Source organism: Sitophilus oryzae, unplaced genomic scaffold, assembly GCF_002938485.1.
Source record: "Sitophilus oryzae breed Bouriz unplaced genomic scaffold, Soryzae_2.0 scaffold_552_pilon_pilon, whole genome shotgun sequence".
Lineage (NCBI taxonomy): Eukaryota > Metazoa > Arthropoda > Insecta > Coleoptera > Curculionidae > Sitophilus > Sitophilus oryzae.
The window spans coordinates 322,709-341,891 of NW_022147143.1; the positions used below are offsets into that span (position 1 = coordinate 322,709).

Below are 19,183 nucleotides of genomic sequence, written 5' to 3' on the forward strand. Positions count from 1 at the left end.
AGCACCAGAGCTTAGTTTAATTCTCCAGGAAACATATAATGTAACCGTTAGTCCTGACACTGTTCGCAATAGATTAAGAGAGGTCAACTTAAGAAGCAGACGCCCCTGGAGAGCTCAACCCTTAACGAGAGGAAATCGAGAGGTACGATATTTCTGGGCTCAAGATCATGTTCAGTGGTCGAATGAACAATGGGCCAATGTTCTCTTCACGTATGAGTCACGCTTTGGAATTCATCCGGATTCGAGAAGGCTTAGGGTATGGAGAGAACCGGGAAATCTTATTCGGTTGTATCATGTTCAGGAAGTGCACCCTTATCAAGGTGGAACAGTTATGGTCTGCATGGGGAGGAGTCCAGTTAGGCCGAAAAACCGATCTCGTTTTTCTTGAAAGGTTTCTAACAAGAATCACATATCGTGATTTAATTCTTGAGCCTGTCGTGTTACCATATGCCAATGATTTTGGGAGAAACTTCATTCTCATGCATGACAATGCACGGCCTCATACAGCCAGAGTGGTAAGTGAGTTTATCAATGCTCATCAATTAAACATCTTACCCTGGCCGGCACAATCTCCTGACCTGAACCCCATCGAGCACGTATGGGACGCGGTCCAAAGAAGAATTTTGAGAATGGGTATGCCTCGTCAAACTCAGTGTGAATGCAGCGTGGCAGGCTGTACCTCAAGAAGAGATCGACAACCTGATCAGGAGCATGGAGAGACGATGTAGGGCTGTAATGAACAGTAGAGGAGGCCATATCCTTTATTAAGTAAAATGGTTTTATCTTTTTTTTAATTCACAGTTCAGAATAAAAAAAAAATGTGTGTATTTTTTTGAGTTCAATAAAAATCAAGGTAAATTTGAAAAATTCGGTAAATTTCGCATTTTTATTTCCAATACGTCCTGTAAACTATTTGTTTATTTTAATTTGATTATATCAGAAATGCAAATAATAAAATTACTGACGATGGCTGGATAAAATTGTAATATCCCTAGACTTTTCCGGTGTGTGTATTTGAAAAAAATGCCAGAGAAATCTATTTTTGATAAAAGTCGTAAATATTTACTTTTAGAAAGATAATGACAAAAAAAAGGAATTTATAATTAAGAAAATTTTATTAGACTAAAATACAAAAAAACATAACAAAAAAAGGCAATTCTTTTAAATTTCCTTTAACTAAAAACTAAATAAAAAAAAGTTAATTCTTAATGCCTCTTTCAGCATCAAAATTTTGACTAGGCTTGGAAAAGCGGCTCGAGAAAAAATTATCATCTTCTATAAGTTCTATCGGCCCAAAACGTTGTCATGTTCCGACCGTTTGATCAAACCCTTTTTCTTGAGGTGCTTCAAAGCGCATTTAGCTGCCGTACATTTGGCTATTCTATAGTTACGACCGATTCCCTTGAACAGGCCTTTTCCGAAGACCTCGACAGTGACACGAACTCTTCTACCATCGGCCAATTTTTCTGGACGGCCAAATTTCGCCGTTTCAGGCTCCAGTTCCAAAAGCTCGCGAATCGGCGACTTCGGCACTCGGTTCGAGAACTGTTCGATTTCGGTTTGCATCATTTTGTAATAGACTTTCCAGACACAGTCCAGAGACATACCGGAGTCCAAGAAAATCGCTCCTGCTACAGACTCGAAAACGTCTCCTAAAGCTTTGGGAACCTCAATATCCTCCACCTTAAAAAATATTACAAATTATAAAAAATATCTATACCTATGTGACACGGATTCATCTCTCCAAAAAATAGGTAGGTTAATCTAAAACGTTCGAAAAAGACTTGTAAATAGAGATCGAAGAAGTTAAAGAAATAAAGAAAATTCAACTTGATTTCCATCTCATGTCGAATTTTCTAAATACAATGAAATTAAGAAAAAATACTACTGTCTGAAAAAATCTAAATCAGCATAAATAACTTTTGATTGTAATTATAATACCATCTGATCGAAAAAAAATGCGACTAGTTATAATAGGCTTATAAATAACGATCGATAATATTCCCTATATAAGTATACATATAAAGTAACAGCAATCTTCACCTCCACATCACCCCTGACGTCGTTTTTTTATTGTAGGGTATTTACACCTTCAGTAATTTTATTTGTACCACGCCATCGAAAAAAAAATGCGTAAAAGTGACTTGGTCGAACTGCCAGTTCCTGTTATTTTAAGTTGTTTTGTTAAGGTGTATAGGTAAAATTATTTTTATAAACTGTTATTTTTTAGAAATTTAATGCTTATACTGTATTGTCAAATAATATATTTTCAATTATTAAATGATCAGCCAGTAATAATAATTCTTTCTTCAAAATAATTTTTATTCTAAAGACTAAAGATCGATTATAGACCGGTTTGACGAAGACGATTTATTTATATTTCTCTCAAATTTTTATAGTAGACAGAAAGCGCATGAGACAGCTACTGTTTCTTGTTCTTTCTGCTGCTTTGTGCCGTTTAAGGAATATCGTGAGCTGCTGGTCAGCGAAATTCTACGCTGAATGTCAGCGGCTGTGTTCCCTGAACGCGCCCAATCTAATAAAAATAAATGTATTGCTCATGTATCTGTAGATGTTAGTAATGTATGGCAGTCGCTTCTTTGATTTTAAAGAATATAACATAAATAAACCTCACATACGTAAAAATTAAAAATAATCATACAGAAAGTTTGAGATTTTTTTGGTTTTACCTTATTAAGTAATTGTTATCAGGTAGTAATTGTTAATTTTGAAGTTTTTGTCAAAAATAAGCTTTTTACGTCAAGCAGTTTAAACAAAATCGTGGTTAATAAATTACCCAACTTTTTGGAACACCCTGTATGATTTTTAAAAAATTTCAAAATATTTAAAAAAAAAATAAATTATGCGTGTCCAAGCGTTTTCCCGAAAGACTAACCGTTTTTTAAATAACAAATATTGTAATATTTGAGGGGCGTTTTCACCCTTCTGGAATTTGAGATTCGAGAAACCCCTCCTTATCGAACCTCTACACCCCACAGTCAATCGGTTTGCCAAAAATCAGCTTTAAACGTCAAGCAGTAAGTAGAATCGTGATTACTCAATGGTCATATTTTATGAAACACCCTATATAAATTTTTAAAGAATCTTAAAATATGTAAAACAACAAAATAAAATAAACGTGTTTAAGAGTTTTTCCGGAAAACTCACCGGTTTTTAAATAAAAAATATTCTAATATTTGAGGGGTGGTTTCACCCCCTTAGAATTCGAGTTTCGAAAAATCCCTTATTATCGAACCTCTACACCCTAAAGTCAATCCGTTTTCCAAAAATCAGCTTTTTACGTCAAGCGCTTTAAGCAGGATCGTGATTAATCAATGACCAGATTTTTCGAAACACCCTGTATACATTTTTAAAAAATCTTAAAATATGTAAAAAACAAGATAAAATATATGTGTTTAAGCGTTTTTTTCGGAAACTTGACCGTTTTTTAAATAAACAATATTGTAATATTTGAGGGGAGGTTTCACCCTCTTGGAACTGGAATTTCGAAAAATCCCTTCTTATTGAACCTCTACACCCTAGAATCAACCTGTATGCAAAATTGAGCTTCTTACGTTGAGTGGTTTGAGCAGGATCGTGATTAATCAGTGAGTCTGTCACTTAAGAATTTTATTGTATATTAGTATAGATTTTCTTGCAGTGGCGAAATACGCATATAGGATTTTTTGGAGAGATTCCAAATTATTATAAAAGCACTAAACAATTTAAAGAAATAAAGAAATAAAAACGATTTACTTACTTCTTCACATTCGGTTTCAACAATAAGATAAAGCTCGTCAACAATCGTATGTCCACTGTCCTCTTGAAGCCTAATAAACCGCTCGACGACTTCGTTCAAGCCTGGCGACAGGTGTTTGAAGTATTTGTGGAAGCCATGTCGCACGGCAAGTGAAGCAAAAATCGTGTTGTTCACCAGGGCTGACCTCAAGTCCGTAAGTGCTCCAGGCGAGTGCATTCTGGAATCCTCGTACAGGTGCCTGGTGATCAGATAATCCAAGACGGCGTCGCCTAAGAATTCCAGTCTCTGGTAGCAATCGGTCAGTTGGTTCGGACTGTAGGAAGCGTGGGTCATTGCCTGGAGCAAATAGGAGCGGTCTCGGAATTTGTAGCCGATATGGCGTTCGAACACGTCGTATCCGTCAAGCAGTCTGTCCAGTTCCTCTTCTGGATTCTGGACGTTCCTCAGTAATGGAGACTTAGGTATTTCCACCTGTAAAACCATCAATGTAACACTGTAAAGGTGCGTTTACACCGGCTGCGCAGCGCAAAACATTTTTTTAACATGTACTCTTGAAGTGTATTTTATTTAGCGCGCACAAAAGTATATGTTAAAAAAATGAATTGCACGGTGCGGCCGGTGTGAACGCACCTTAATACACAGTCCTTTGTCTTATCCATAGACATTATAGGCTTGGTGCATTTCAGTTGATTTCAACCTTTGAATAAGAAGACTAAGGAAGGAGCATATCAAAAATCTTAGGTACACCGCGATGGGCCTCAAATATGGCCGACTTAAATTCCGGTTTATCAGTGTCGTTCTAATTTTATTTAAAAAATGTAAAACTATGATGTAGGGTAGACGTGGGGTAGACTCAATAATTTGTTGTTTTATTTTACGTTGTGAATAAATGTTGGTAGTTATTAAAATTGTTATAAAATATATAATTCTAATAAAAATAGATAAGTTATAATAAGTATTTATTAACACAAACATCCGATACGCTACTGAAGCAGGTAAGTCAAATTAACGTATCTAAATTCTTTGACATCTAATCTTTGACAAGTAATAAATAAAAGCTAAAATGCAAAGAAAATATATAATTTATTAATTTAAGTGAATTTCCTAAATAATCGGTTTACTACACGTATGTATATTATATAGTCACTTACTAGCGAAAAGTTGTTTCACTCAATTTTTGCCGAGATCTACCGCACGCTAAACAACCAACTATTTTAGAGTCTTTTTCGATAAATCGCGATAGTGTCACTGTTAATTTATGTTCTGCCACAATTTCCATCTAGATTTACTACCTTTATACAACTATCAGTAGTAGAATAAATAATAAATAACATAAAATAAGCTCCGTAAAGACTGACAAATCCACAAAATTTCAAATCAAATTCAAATGTGTCAAATGAATCGTCAAACAGAACTGTCAAGGATCCCCACCCTAGAGAGCTTTTATGGTGGCTTTTCCGCCCACCATGCATGAATACATGGATAGCATTATGCTCCTTCCTTAGTCTTCTTATTCAAAGATTTCAACAAATTCCGACCGCAGCGTTATTGAGACTATAAAACACTGAGGTACGAGGTTTGTGTGATGTAACGCTGTTTCGGGTAGAAAAAAATAACTGAAAAAGAATTCGAACATGGTGTGACAATTTTAAATATTAATAAAATTGCCGAAAACTTTAAAAATGTTAACGTTTAACTTTTAAAAATGTTAACGGGCAAAGAAGAGCATAATTAGGACGTTGTTGGCTGCAATAACATTCAATAACTCACTTTCCCGGATATTCATCTCTCCCGAAAAAACATTTTAGAGCTTCATAGTTTCTCACACCAATTATAAATAAATAAATAAATAAATAAATGCCTTTATTGTCAAAAAATTTTTCAATTTGTGGACAAAGGTAAACTAACAAACAAAGTAAAAAAAACAAGGTACACAAACAAACAAACAAAAGATAATACAAAACATTATACAAATAATATTGTCAGTTTTATTGTTAAAATAAACATATATAAATGTTTACAATGTCAAAGAACAAAAAAAATTAAAATAATATTCAAAAATATTTAGCCAATTTATAGCAAAATATCAATGACCTCTAAATAAATTAATTTCGATGTCATTCGTAAATATAGCAATAGCAAACATTAGACCAGTGTTTTCAAGATCAAATTCGATTTTCAATTCAAATATAATTCATTTACGGCGTAGAAAGCCTTGTCTAGTAAATAAGAGTTCAATGATAAAAATGATGTTATGGATTTGATTTCAAATGGCAGGTGATTGTGCATTTTTTTCGAGTTGTATAATATTGAACTTTTAACTAACTCTGAGCGTGGGGTAGGTAGATAAAGATCTTGCTCCGCGTTCCTGAGTGGATAAGTGTGAGATGGCCTTTCTTGAGAAGCTGGTACATGTTTACGTATTAGGCAAACGGATTCAAATATAAATAAGGAAGGAAGAGTCAATATTTTTAATTCTCTAAAAAAGCCCCGGCAATGAGTTCTGCTGTTTAGTCCCAGTGAATATCGAACAGCTCTCTTCTGGAGCTTGAAAATGCGGTCAAATTGAGCCGCACAACGCGTACCCCAGAATGGAAGGGCATACCTGAGGTGCGACTGAAAAAGTGCATAATAAACAGTTCTAGCCACTCACAAGTTAAGCTCCTTAGAAACAGACCTTAATGCAAAACAGGCAGAGCTCAATTTTTTCGACAAAGCTTCGATATGTATGTCCCATTTCAGAGAATTGTCCACAACAAGCCCTAAGAATTTTACGGATTTTACGACGTCAATGGTGGTGTTGTCAAGTACAAAAGGCTGCAACGAGTTTTTATACGACAAAGCCTTTTTTGATCAAAGCCGACAATTTGATCAAAAGCAAAAATGAATTCAAGCAGTTCGACGAAACAAGTGAGTAAACAAAATGCTCGTTACATAATCAAAAAAATAAATAGACATATACTATGAGAGGATAAAATATAATTTGTGCAATATTAATGGTATACTTTTTTTAATCAACTAGTGATTAAATGTTTTATGAACATCTTCCAAAATTATAATTAAGTACCTTTAAAAAATTTCGTTATAGCCAAAATATCCCAATTATGCCCCACTAGCAAAACCGGTGATTAAAACTATGCTCGCTACCGTAGTTGAACTCATCTAAAAAGTTTTTTTAACTGGAATAATAAATTATAATACAAATTAGATCTTCTAAAGGTATCAAAAAATATTTACTTTTTTATTTTTATTTTTAGAATTTTCACAAATTATACTTCCTAACACTTTTAGAATAATCAAATAATATTTTTTTCGTATTCTCGCTATTTAAACCCTTGTATTTGTAAGTACTAGTTGTTTACGATATTCTCCGATGGTGGAATGCAACAAGCCTATAACATAAAAGACTTCTCGTCTTATATCACAGACTAATTTCGACAAAATCGACTAAAATTAAAAAACTTACCTCTCCATAACCATCTTCATTTTTCGGTAGAACTCTTATACCCAACCAAGCCATGAAAAGCAACGCACCTCTAGGCCCACATTCGATCAAATAGGCACCTATCAACGCTTCAACGCAATCGGCGATGCTTTTATCCGGGATGCTGTGCTGCGTTACCAGATTGTAAGGAATCAAAGTCGGTAGAGCGTAAACACCTCTTTCCTTCACCATGGAGCATATTTCGTCGATGGACATGTTCCTGGTCGCGGCCATATCGGCCACTGTCCAACAATTGGCCGGGAACTGGGCATCGATTAAGGCATCTTCCAGCTGTTTGGGAACGTAGAAACAAGGAGGCAGCCAATTGTCGTGTGGGTCGAATTTTGTTGCGATCATGTACTCGCCTAAGTTTTTCCTTTTGCCTAATCTGTACAGATTCAAATTGCTAACTTGCTTTGACCTCAAGTGGCTCAATTTCCCTTCGTGCACGTGCTCGTACTTCGAGTACAAATAATTGGTTATGGCGTATTTGAGGAAGGAATCGCCGATAGTTTCCAGCCTTTCCAAATTGATGCCGTCGTTAGCGTTGGACATGGTGAGGGCTTGAAGCAGCACGTTAGGGCTAGGTCCAGGATGGGTTTTTAAGTCTGGCTGCACGTCGAAACTGAAACTCAGCTCCTCACAACTGTCGTATTCGTTTATATGGAGCCCTTCAGGTATAATTGCTTCTCTATTCAAGCTAACGTTACCGATAAATAAGTTGTCTGTACTGAAATTTTCTACTAAAGGTTTTGCAAGTGGAGTATCCGAAATTTTATTTTCTAAGTCTTTTTGGAATTGTTCCTCGGGCTTAATGAGAATCCCGCTGGATATAATAAATTCCTTATTTTTCGCACTGGCTTCCTTAAAATGTTCTCTTAGGATCTGGGCCGGGTAGCTATTGTCATCAATCCTCCAGACGCTGACGTCTTCGACGAGGCAGATAGACTTGTCTTTGGGTAAGTCATCGTCGAGTGCTTCAGCCTGGTGGTCGCCTGTGAATTCGATTCGTAGGCCTCCCCATTCGTTGTCGGATTCTTCTGAATCTGCTTGAGAATTTTCATTGGAGATGTCGGAGAATTCGTCGTAATAATTCCTTCCTTGAAGCCAGCTTGTCGGAGAGGCGTACCTAAGTGCCGAGGAACCATCAAATTCTTCAGAAGCCATTTCGTTTGTCCAGATACCGATTTCCATCCACTTTTTGACAGTAGGGTCACTGTCAGAGTCCGACTCAGATTCTGTAAAATCCTCTAAACTATTTTCATCACCGTTTGGATTTATTTCAATAATTTTTAACTCTTCCAACTTTTCTTCTGCCTTTTCTTGCAAGATCCTTAATTTTTCTTCCTGCTTCTTTATTTCTTCTTCGCGAGATTTTCGCAGCACGTCGGATAAATTCCAACCGAAATTTAATGTTTGCCACTTGAAGTCTGAAACAGATATACAGGGTGTTTCTTAATAATATGCTAATATTTAAGGTGATTCTTGGAATAAGTCTAAAAAAAATTTCATATGAATATACAGGGTGAGTCTTAAATAAGTGCAAATATTTGCTTGGCTGGTAGATCTCGATAAAACAAACATATTTTCTCTTTACCGTTTTTCAAATAAGTTCAAAATAACAGAGTTATTTAAGTTTGAAAATTAAAAAAAATGATCTTTTTTGAAAAAAAATTGAGAGCCACTGGATTTTTTCTGTATTTGCATCCCTTTTAGTGCTGTAACCCTGTAATAAACTGACTTTAATTTTTTAAGCAAAAACCATGCGTGGGACGAAAAATGTTTAGAAATGAATGGGGAAAAGAAGTCTTTTTTCTTCAAAAATATTCAATGTAAAACCCGTATGGACGGCACTGGTTTAAATGAATATTTTGATGCATAGAAGACGTGTATCAAGTTTCATAAAGATATCTATAATAACATCAGAGTTATTATGAAAAAAAGTTTGTTTTAGAAAAATTTACCACCCTGTAATTAAGACTGTATCTCAGAAATTAAGATGTTTAGGAAATACATTCATATGAAGTTTTTCTCTTAGAATAGGTTCTAGAATCGCCCCCTTAAATATTAGCATATCATTCAGGAACACCCTGTATAATAATTATACAGGATGTTCCTGAATGACTGAAAAGAATATGAAAGCACTGTTCATTAAAATATTGTATCCTATGTTATAGGGCTTGTTTCTCTCTACAATTTCCTGTCTCACAATGTACCGTTTGTGACCAGTTTGGAAAAAATCCATCCACTTTCGAAAAAAATCAGTACATGTATATTATTTCGTATATTTTTCATTTTATTGATTTTATGGAAAGCACTGTTCATTAAAATGTTGTATCCTATGTTATAGGGCTTGTTCATATAATTATTATATGTACAAGGTCTTGTTTAAGTACGCAGCAAAACTTCAGTCTTTGAGTGATATAAAAAGTAAAAATAAACACGTAGGGTACAGGGATGTAATAAAGTGGATTTTATTTTTAATCTCTAAAATGAAAAGAGATACGAGAGAAACCCAAAAGGCAAAAAAGTTGTTTTTTAAGTTGCCTAATCTGAAAAAATTTTAAAAAAATTAAAAAATCAGTAGCCCACAATTTTTTAGCGGAAATATTGGCCAGGGTCAAAGAGTAGATAAGACAAGAGACGACAGTGAACAAAGAAGTCGAATTTCGCAAGAGAGACGCAGATATATTAAAATTTAAAGGTCCCATCTGGGTCCCATCAAGTCCCATTTTGTCTGTTGCCAAGTATATTTCTTTGAAAAATAAACAAGATTTTAACGTATTAACGTATGTTAATACGGAAATGTAAATTTTTAGTTTAGGTTGGTTTAGGTTCTTTTTTCGTAATTTACTGATAATATCAAAGAAACAGAATGACTAAGTTGATCGATTTCAAAGATAAACGATAAAATCTGACAACGGCGTATTTTATTTATTCTAATCTATGATTTTAGGACGCTAATCAGCTGTGCTAATCAGGCTTAAACATAAAGAAATCTGATTAGTTGTTTTCTTGCATTTTTGCCTTTTTAAAGTGTGTGTTTCAGAGTTTTTCGATATATTATCGTTTTGAGAGTTTTTAAGGTTTAATTTTAGTATCGTTTTTGTTGCGTACTAATTTGTAATTATTGTTAAATATGAATACTGAACAGGACACGAGTAGCAGGAAAAGACGAGATGGTGGCAATGTGTGTGCTTATAAAGACTGCAAAAATAGGTCTTATTCTTCGACAAACATAATATTTCACTCTTTTCCAAAGGATCCTGAAAAGTATTTTTATAGAAATATACTATATAATTATGTTATTAAACTAAATGTAATCCATAGACCGAAGACATGGTTAGAAGCTTGTAATATATTTTTACAAAAAAAATTGAGCAACTCTGTTTTTTTGTACATAAACTCCACATTGTGATATTGTAGAATGGAGGGGAGTTAAACACCGCGACCTTATAGATCTATTGTGTGTTCATGGTAATATTACACTTGTTCAAGTCCATATGTAAAAAAAAATACACGTAAATAAAACACTTCTTACAAATCGACTTGGTCACTTTATCTTGTTTACCAACGGTATACAAAATATTGCTTTTATTATCTTTATTCCCCGACAAATATGTTTCTAATTATAATTTATTTTATATAATATTTAGAAAACTCATTTTTTTTTCGTTTCTATTTATTTCTTTACCCATACAGTAACTGTTTATAAGCTATACAGGCAAGTTTTAATAATAGTCTATTTCAAATTTCCCGCGAAAAAGTTACGAAAATTTAAAGGGACAAGCGAGACGAGGTCACTCTCCCCACCACTCAAACATGAAAGGTACCGCGCGAACTGTCGTCTCTTGTCTTATCTACTCTTTGCCAGGGTTGCCTTTTTTCTAGGACGCCACTGGATTTAATAATTTTAATATAACCAGAATCAAATTAGCCTCTAATTGATAAATAATATTGAATGAAAATTGATAATATAAATAAATGTTATACCTTCATCTAAGTTTATCTTGCCCAAGTTTAAATCTACAGCTACAGTTCTGCGAATTTGATCAGCAAGAAGAAGCGCGTTGATCCTGTACAAAATACAAGGCAAAGCGACAGCTTTGCGCCATAAGGACGATGGAAATGGATGAATCGAGCACAATTCCGGAACCAGGATTTGTTTCTGTTCCAGATTCTCTCTCTTGGCACGTTTAGTCTCTTCGCTGCTCGTCGGCAAAGCAACGCCTTTCCTGTTAACATATCGCGGAGTCAAAAAATTTAGCCTAGCCGAAGTGTGGTCCACGTCCAAAAGACATTGTTGCAAATTCTGAATTTGTATGCCGTACTTCCTGAAATAATATTCTTCGAATGATTTGTATTCCGATCCTGGAAATGCCGAGGTGGGGTTCAAAAACGAACAAATTTCAGCCACGTAAAAATACTGCGGCTGGTCCTGGTTTCTGTACCAGGGCATCACAACAGCGTCCTTATATTCTTCTATATTGAACTTGTAATCTTTTCTTTCGTTGTCAGGAATGTGATGAGGGGTGAAGTGTAGATTTTCGTAAATTAGATCAATGAAGTTCCAATCCACTTCAACGGAGCTTTCAGCTAAAAGCGTATTAATTTTTAGAGTTTATCAAATACTTTATACAGGGTGTTTCAAAAAACATGTGCCGTCTCTCGTGGGGAGATTCTGCTTTGTTTCGTAACTACAGGGTGTTAAAATCTTAATATTTTTTCGATTTATTATAATTTTCTTCCAAGTGATTTAATTCTTCACGAGAGATGGCACATTTTTTTTAAACGTCCTGTATAAAAAACCAAGCTTACTGTCTATTGTTGGCACTATTAAATAGTTTTTGTTGGAGCACTCGGGATCGAATAGCATTAAATATTTTTGAAGTCTCAAAACACTGGTGAAAGTGTAGTTTACAAATTCTTGTATTTTGTGCGTTTGTGACTCATCAATAACAATGTCTTTGGAACACAGAACTAGTTCAATACTCACTTCGCCAGATCTAGTAAATATAGGAAAAGCACTTATCTAAAAAAATATATATTTAATATAAAATAAATTTCTTCAAAATAAATTTGAACATACTTTTGGAATTTCTTTGCTTGTTAATATTCCGAAACCTTGAACTGATTCTTCGGGAGGATATATTTTTCGGCCACGCGTGTTCTGTTCTTCAGGAAGAGGACAACTTAGTGTCATGACAATTTTATAAAAGTAGGATGGCTTTCCAATAACAGGGTGGCAATCTATTAAAGCGTCAGCGACCTTTTTATAATAATACTGCCTCCTCTTTGTGGTTCCTAAATAAGTAAATAATCCTTTTGGTTCAGAGATGCTATTAATATTTAAGTAAAGTCCCGTTTACAAGTAACGTTGTACGTCGGTCTTAAACGTTCAGTCAAAACAAGTATGTTTACACGGAAAAACAATACTTATACAGGGTATTCTAGAAATAAGTGCAGATATTTTAAGGGGTGGTAGAGCTGGTCAAAAGAAACATCTTTTCTCTTTACCATTTTTAAAACAAATTAAAAATAACCGAGTTTTGAAAATTTTAAAAAATAATGGCAACATTTTGAGAACCGCTGGCGAAACCCGGCTATTAAGGGTTTTTCAGCTTATTCGGCGCTCTGTGTTGCCAGACGAGTTGTGTCGTTCGTATACGGTTTATTTGTCCGATTTTGTCGATGTTCCGCATAGCGAATTCCGATAAACATGTTGGTATTTTCTTTTATGATGATGTGATGTCAGCATGAATTATTTTATTAAATTTAGTTCTAAACAAAGCTATTTTGCGGTATAACAATGATTTTCGTAAACCTATATATAAGAATAATTTTACCCAGTGTGGATTTCATTGACAGGATAAGTACAAACTAAATATTTAAAAGAATGTTTTTTTTTATTGAAACTACTTCGTAATATGGCAACGTTAAGGTTATTTTTTAAGTATATATTTAAAAAAATAAATATAAAAATGCGGTATGAGTAAAAATAATTAATGTGGTTTGTTTCTAGAATTGTTACTAATAGACACTGATATGATTAGAATTAATACTCGTAATTTGTTGTGTACAAATTTAAAATTACGGTGAATACAAATAATATGTTGGGTATGGATCATAGACTTAAAATAAAATATAGACTGAGCATCTCGTTTATAAATAGCTGGAACATGCGGTCAGACAATGTCTTGTTATTGTTGTGTTATTGTTTTAGGTTATAACGAGTGCGACACGAGCGATAGATAGGTTGTCTCTGTCGTAACGGTCGTTCCCTGACGACTCTGCCGAGAAACACAACACTGTCTTTCGTTTCTCAAGTACACCTGAACTCTCCGTATCATAGCCGGGTAATTTTTTTATTTTAATGAAGCTATAATTAAATTAAAATATATCGTATTTAAACTTTTTTATATTTCATTAAGATTTAGGACAGGTTTTTTAAATAAAAGTTTAGAAAAAACGTCTTAGAGTCCAAAAAATAATAAAATACACGTTATAGAAGAAATTTTATAATCGAAATTACGTAATTTTTGAAATTAATAATAAATTATTAATTTTAGTCAAACATTTACAACCCCTAATATTAATCAAAACAGGATCTATTCCACAGATATAATAGAATCGGCGACAGGGAGAGAAAAAAATAATATATGATTGTTGTAATTTTTTTTCTGGTTAAGTTATGTCTTATGTAAATTAGAGAAAACATAAATCCAATCCATTAAAGCAAGGAAGGTGATAGGAAGTGGATAAAATGAAAACTTCATTTATTTAACTCGGTACTGTCTTTACTATACCGGGTGCGTCCCAAAAGTGGCTCATCCCCATAATTTTTTTATATTTTCAAATAAAAAACTAAGATTTAGTATGTTAGTATATGACATAAATTAGGATTGATTGACGCATTCAATTGTTTTTGGTCACTTCCTGTTTCACCGGAAATGACTATAACTTTTAATTTTTAAACGGCACCCTCGGTATATTTCTACTTTTTTCGATAGAAAATGACACTCTGAATAGAATGACATATCATATGTCAACTTTTGATATTTTCGCATATGGTTTAATTGTAATTGTAACACGCGGTTCATAACGACAATTTGACTCGAAATACCAAGTGTGTGGTATCAATATATTCATAAAAAAATGCTTTTTCCAAATATGCTAATGAGTCACCCTTGTTCCATTTGAAAAAATTGACATATGTATGATTAAAAATACGATATGTACATCTTTTTTTACCGGCCTAGACAAGACACGAAACCTATTAGACGATCAAAACTATTTTTCCAAGGCTCCTTGATTAAAACTTAGTAGATTGAAAAAAACTGGATTGAAATTTAAAATAGGATTTGTTTTTAAGCGACAATGTCAAAAGTTGACATATGATATGTCATTCTATTCAGAGTGTCATTTTTTATCGAATAAAGTAGCAATATACCGAGGGTGCCTTTAAAAATCAAAAGATGTAATCATTTCGGTGAAACAGGAAGAGACCAAAAACAATTGAATACGTCAATAAATCCTAATTTATGTCATATACCTACTAACATACAAATCTGTTTTTTTTTATCTGAAAAAATAAAAGATAAGGGGATAGGGGTGAGCCACTTTTGAGGCGACCCGGTATATTAAAAAATATTGTTTCATAATGTAATATCATTTTAAAATTCTTGTATGTTATTTTAGATTCTGAAGATAATTTTAGAATAAACCGGAACATATTTTTAATAAAAAACATTATTAATTATTAACAGGGTTATAATTATGATTTTGTTACAATGTAAGTAAATAAATAATGTAATGTAAGAAAAAAAATTCAGATTTTACATTTTACTAAAATATTATCTAAATAAGTGCCTTTCTACAACAACGCCACTGACTCCCAATGGGTAAATTGAGAGTTGCCTACCGGTCGAAAGTCGTTTCAAGACTTAAATGGATTATTTAAGTCAAATTTCTTGCAAATTTGGCACTGGCGAACCATATTTTATAGTTCTTGAACAGAAAAAGTCAATAAAATAAACACTTAAGGACTACAAGCTAAGAAAATGCGTTAATACAGCCGGGGAGATAGCGGCAACAAAGCTTTACCGCACACGTGCGTCACGTACTACAAGGTAATAAATGAATGAATAGGCTCCCTCGCTTCTAATCGGTGTTGTCATATTGTCAAGAACTTATCCTTTTTAAACAGTATCCGACTTATAATTTAGTAGTATAAGGACTATTTAATACATCTATGGAATATTAAAACCTACTTTATTAAACTGTAGTATTAATATCTCAATATATGTGTATAACAAGAAAAAAAATATTGATAATATTAAAGACGTGACAACATAGGCTGGATGAGGAAGGCTCGGTCGACTGTACCCAGAAGTAAACATGTGTACAAAAAATATTGTTTGTCCGCGTTGAGATGTAAATAGTGTAGTCTATATTTTATTTTAAGTCTATGGTATGGATAATATAGAAGGTGGCAACACTGCAAGGTTTAGATACACCGTAGAGAAATCTCTGGTGAATAAACAAGTGGCACTAAAAAGTTTTTTAAAATTTCCCGAAAAATGTCAAGAAAAATATAAAATTTTCAGCAATTTTTCTTACGCAAAAAAGCCCTCATAGGCGTATTTCCGGGGGCCGAAATATACTATCAATTAAGATATCTGCACTTATTTCTGAAACACCCTATAGACGGTCCTTCTTTTACCTGGTCTAATTTCAGAATTCTCGTCATATTGCTCCTGTACATGTATGTTGGTCCAGTCTTCATCCACAGGCACAAAATTCTCTTTGCTTATTGGCTGTAACTGGTCATCAAGCTCCCCAACTTTATGTAAATATTGACATAAAAGAAAAGCTGCAGCGCGCCTAGACAATAACGCGTTTGGCATAGGCGGACTGCATATGGTTTGTTTAACTGGGCTGTTAATTGGTAACCGGATATAACAAACCCACCCATCTTCTAATAATTCTTCACGCCATATTGGGGTTAATTTGGTAAAACTATCACTAGGCAGTTTGGCGCAATATCGATTAATTAAAGCTATAGAGTTAAAAAGAGTTACATTCGGCGATCCTTCTTCTTTTATGGGCTGGTATGAACTACAAAACGAACAATAGCTGTCTGCTAGCAATTCCTCGGACTTCTCGGGCTCCAAACTCTGACATCTCTTTAAAAGAGTACTTTCAACCTAGAACATTTTAAATTAAACATACAAATAAACTCATTAGGGTGTCCGTTATTTACCAAGTTGATCATTTCTCTCACGACACCCCCTAAATTTTTATTTTATTGTCTAAAAACAATAGCAGACCATTGTAAACTAAATTACATAGGAATTTGCCACTTTTTGCAAATAATTTTTTTTTCTCTCGATCTTGTTTTCTAGCAGTCATGACAATCACATATTTTTGTACAGAATTGAACACACTACAAAAAAGGTCTCTTGCAATTTTTCGATAAACCTACTTCTTCAAAAGTTATTCACGGTCAAACTTAATCACTCGGTAAATTCCTAAATTCTTCAACTTTTTTGACAAAATTATAATTATTTTTGAAAAATTTAGTCTATTACTGTAAAAATATACAATTCTCATGGTGTTAAGATCTCTGTACAAGATATGTGATTGTCATGGCTGCTAGAAAACAAGATGGAGAGGAAAAAAATATTTGCAAAAAGTGGTAAATTCCCATTTGTGAATATTAAGGCTTTACAATGGTCTGTTATTTTTTTTAGACAACAAACTAAAAATTTAGAGGGCGTCGTGGGAGAAATGATCAATTTTGTAAATAACGGACACCCTAAAGTTCATGTACGACACTTACTTCGTTGTATTCTGACAGCTTATGCACAAACTCATCAACTTCGTTTTCATTAAGAAAAACGATGAAGTATGATTCAGGGGCGCGAGCACGAGCTTTGCTCTGAATGTAGCTATGGAATGTCGGTGGTAAATCAAACCTTATGACCAAATTGCACTTAGGAAGATCACAGCCTTGTTCTAATACTGACGTCGAAACTAAAATATTGCATTCGTGGCATCTAAATTTCCTTAACACTTCCTCTTGGGTTTTGTGTTCATGCTCAGCTTCCCTGGGTTCCTTTGAAATATCGGCAACTTTATCGACGAAAAATAAAGCGGATATCCACCAAAAATCAGGGTCAGCTTGAGATAAAGCCTACAAAAGAAATAATAGTGGTGAGTAGTTATGAAAACTAGAAATTGAACAAGATTCTTACACATAAAAGAGAGAACAGCGCTTTTGCTTTATATCTATTATTTACAAAAACTAGAGAACATAAAATATCGTCTATCTGATTCCTGTCGTTGAACTTTTTGGTCCTTTGTCCCTTGTTTCTCTTAAAAGTTCCAGTGGGAGGGGATTCATTTTCTACTGGACTCTCCTCTTCAATTTTCGGTCTGGGTCTTGCTGGTTTAAACTGCCTTAAAGTGTGTATAAATTTCAGTACTTTAGGACTCGAATGCTGGTTAATTTTTTCAATTTCATCGTCCAGCTCTTGAAATTCGTAATCACATGCAGCTCTCGTATGTACCAAAGTGGTGGAAACCATGCACAATAAAAGATAGTGGCGTTCATAAGGAGTTTTGACCTACAAAAAACAAAAATTAAATTTTAAAATACAAAATTAATAGTTTTATATTTACCTTTAATTTTTCAATTTTAGCTAGAATATAAATGGCTGCTTTATCAGCTCCGCAAGGCCCCAAGTCTTCTAAAATATCCAGATAATGATTTAAAAGTTCCAATGGTAATTTCTTGGGATTGGGAATGACCTTGATTTCTTCCAAAAACTCTTCTTTGTATATTTCGCTAGGGTCGTATCTGTGATCGGACAACCAAAGTTTGCAATTTTCTATTATACTTTTTAACGTGTCAGATAAAGACAGCGATATTCTAGGACACGATATTAAATACTCTTTGGGGTGACAGGAGAGAGAAATTAACGTAACAATTTCACTAGATGTATCTACACATGAATTTAACAATCCTTCAAGTCTGCGGAATTCACCTTCAAGTCTATCATATTGCAGATCTAAACCTAATATTCCTGTTGTTATAGCTACAATTCTTGGCTTAAGTTTATCATCTAAATCTCTGTATTTGTACATAATTTCTGAAATAATGAATTGCTGATTACCATATAAACAATTATCTATAAACAACAAATTGTATTGCTCTAATTGCAGCAAAATATTGTTGTTAAGACAAATTTCTGCTGTGGTAACTATTACATTACAGTCATTAAGCAAAGTAACAATATTATTCTCTGCATTATTTATGCTAACTACGTTTAAATCAGTCAGATATTTCACGTGAGACGCGAGAACAGGAACATTTTGAGGATTTAATATAAATAAGGCTTTTTTTGTTTGCGGCATCGAACGCATCTGCCAGGAAAACTCCTGAAGAAGCTTAACAGAGAGGAACGTTTTCGATGAACTAGTACTCGTGCATATTATAGTGTTCCTCTTTTTGGCTGATTCAAGCAATTCAACCTGATATTCCCTTGGAGTAAATGTATGCGTATATACATTTTCATTCAAATAACAAGCCATTTCAGTGTGCAATCCAAAACTTGATTTGAGGGTTAAGTTTCCAAACTGTTATATTTCACCATGTATATATATTAAACTCCTTAAAATATAATAAAAAATGCTTGTCTAAGTACATGTCCAGTCATCAACGGACCTGTAAAATTCAGAAAGAATAAAAAATAATTATACTACCGGTTCAAATGTACACACCGCCAAGGCATATTTTACAAATATAAACAAAAACCAAGAATTCAACAATGACAATGACAATCGACAATTCTGTCAGATAACTGTCAAAATAAAATATACCACAGAGATGCCATAGAGCATCCACAGAGGCTTAAATAATGTTAAATATGTAGGCA

General features: G+C 33.8%; 1 protein-coding gene across 1 annotated transcript; it reads right to left on the reverse strand.

Annotated features, from left to right (window-relative positions):
- Nucleotides 1-1,133: 1,133 nt before the first annotated feature.
- LOC115887113 (endoribonuclease Dcr-1) lies at nucleotides 1,134-19,090 on the reverse strand. Its single transcript, XM_030906438.1, has 11 exons — nucleotides 19,029-19,090; nucleotides 17,928-18,972; nucleotides 17,501-17,872; nucleotides 17,086-17,439; nucleotides 15,967-16,450; nucleotides 12,334-12,548; nucleotides 12,063-12,276; nucleotides 11,238-11,840; nucleotides 7,227-8,674; nucleotides 3,761-4,231; nucleotides 1,134-1,683 (listed from the first exon to the last, which is right to left on the reverse strand). Exons 2-11 carry the CDS (start codon nucleotides 18,837-18,839, stop codon nucleotides 1,285-1,287), a joined length of 5,472 nt encoding a protein of 1,823 aa, XP_030762298.1. The 5' UTR covers nucleotides 18,840-18,972; nucleotides 19,029-19,090; the 3' UTR covers nucleotides 1,134-1,284.
- Nucleotides 19,091-19,183: the final 93 nt, after the last annotated feature.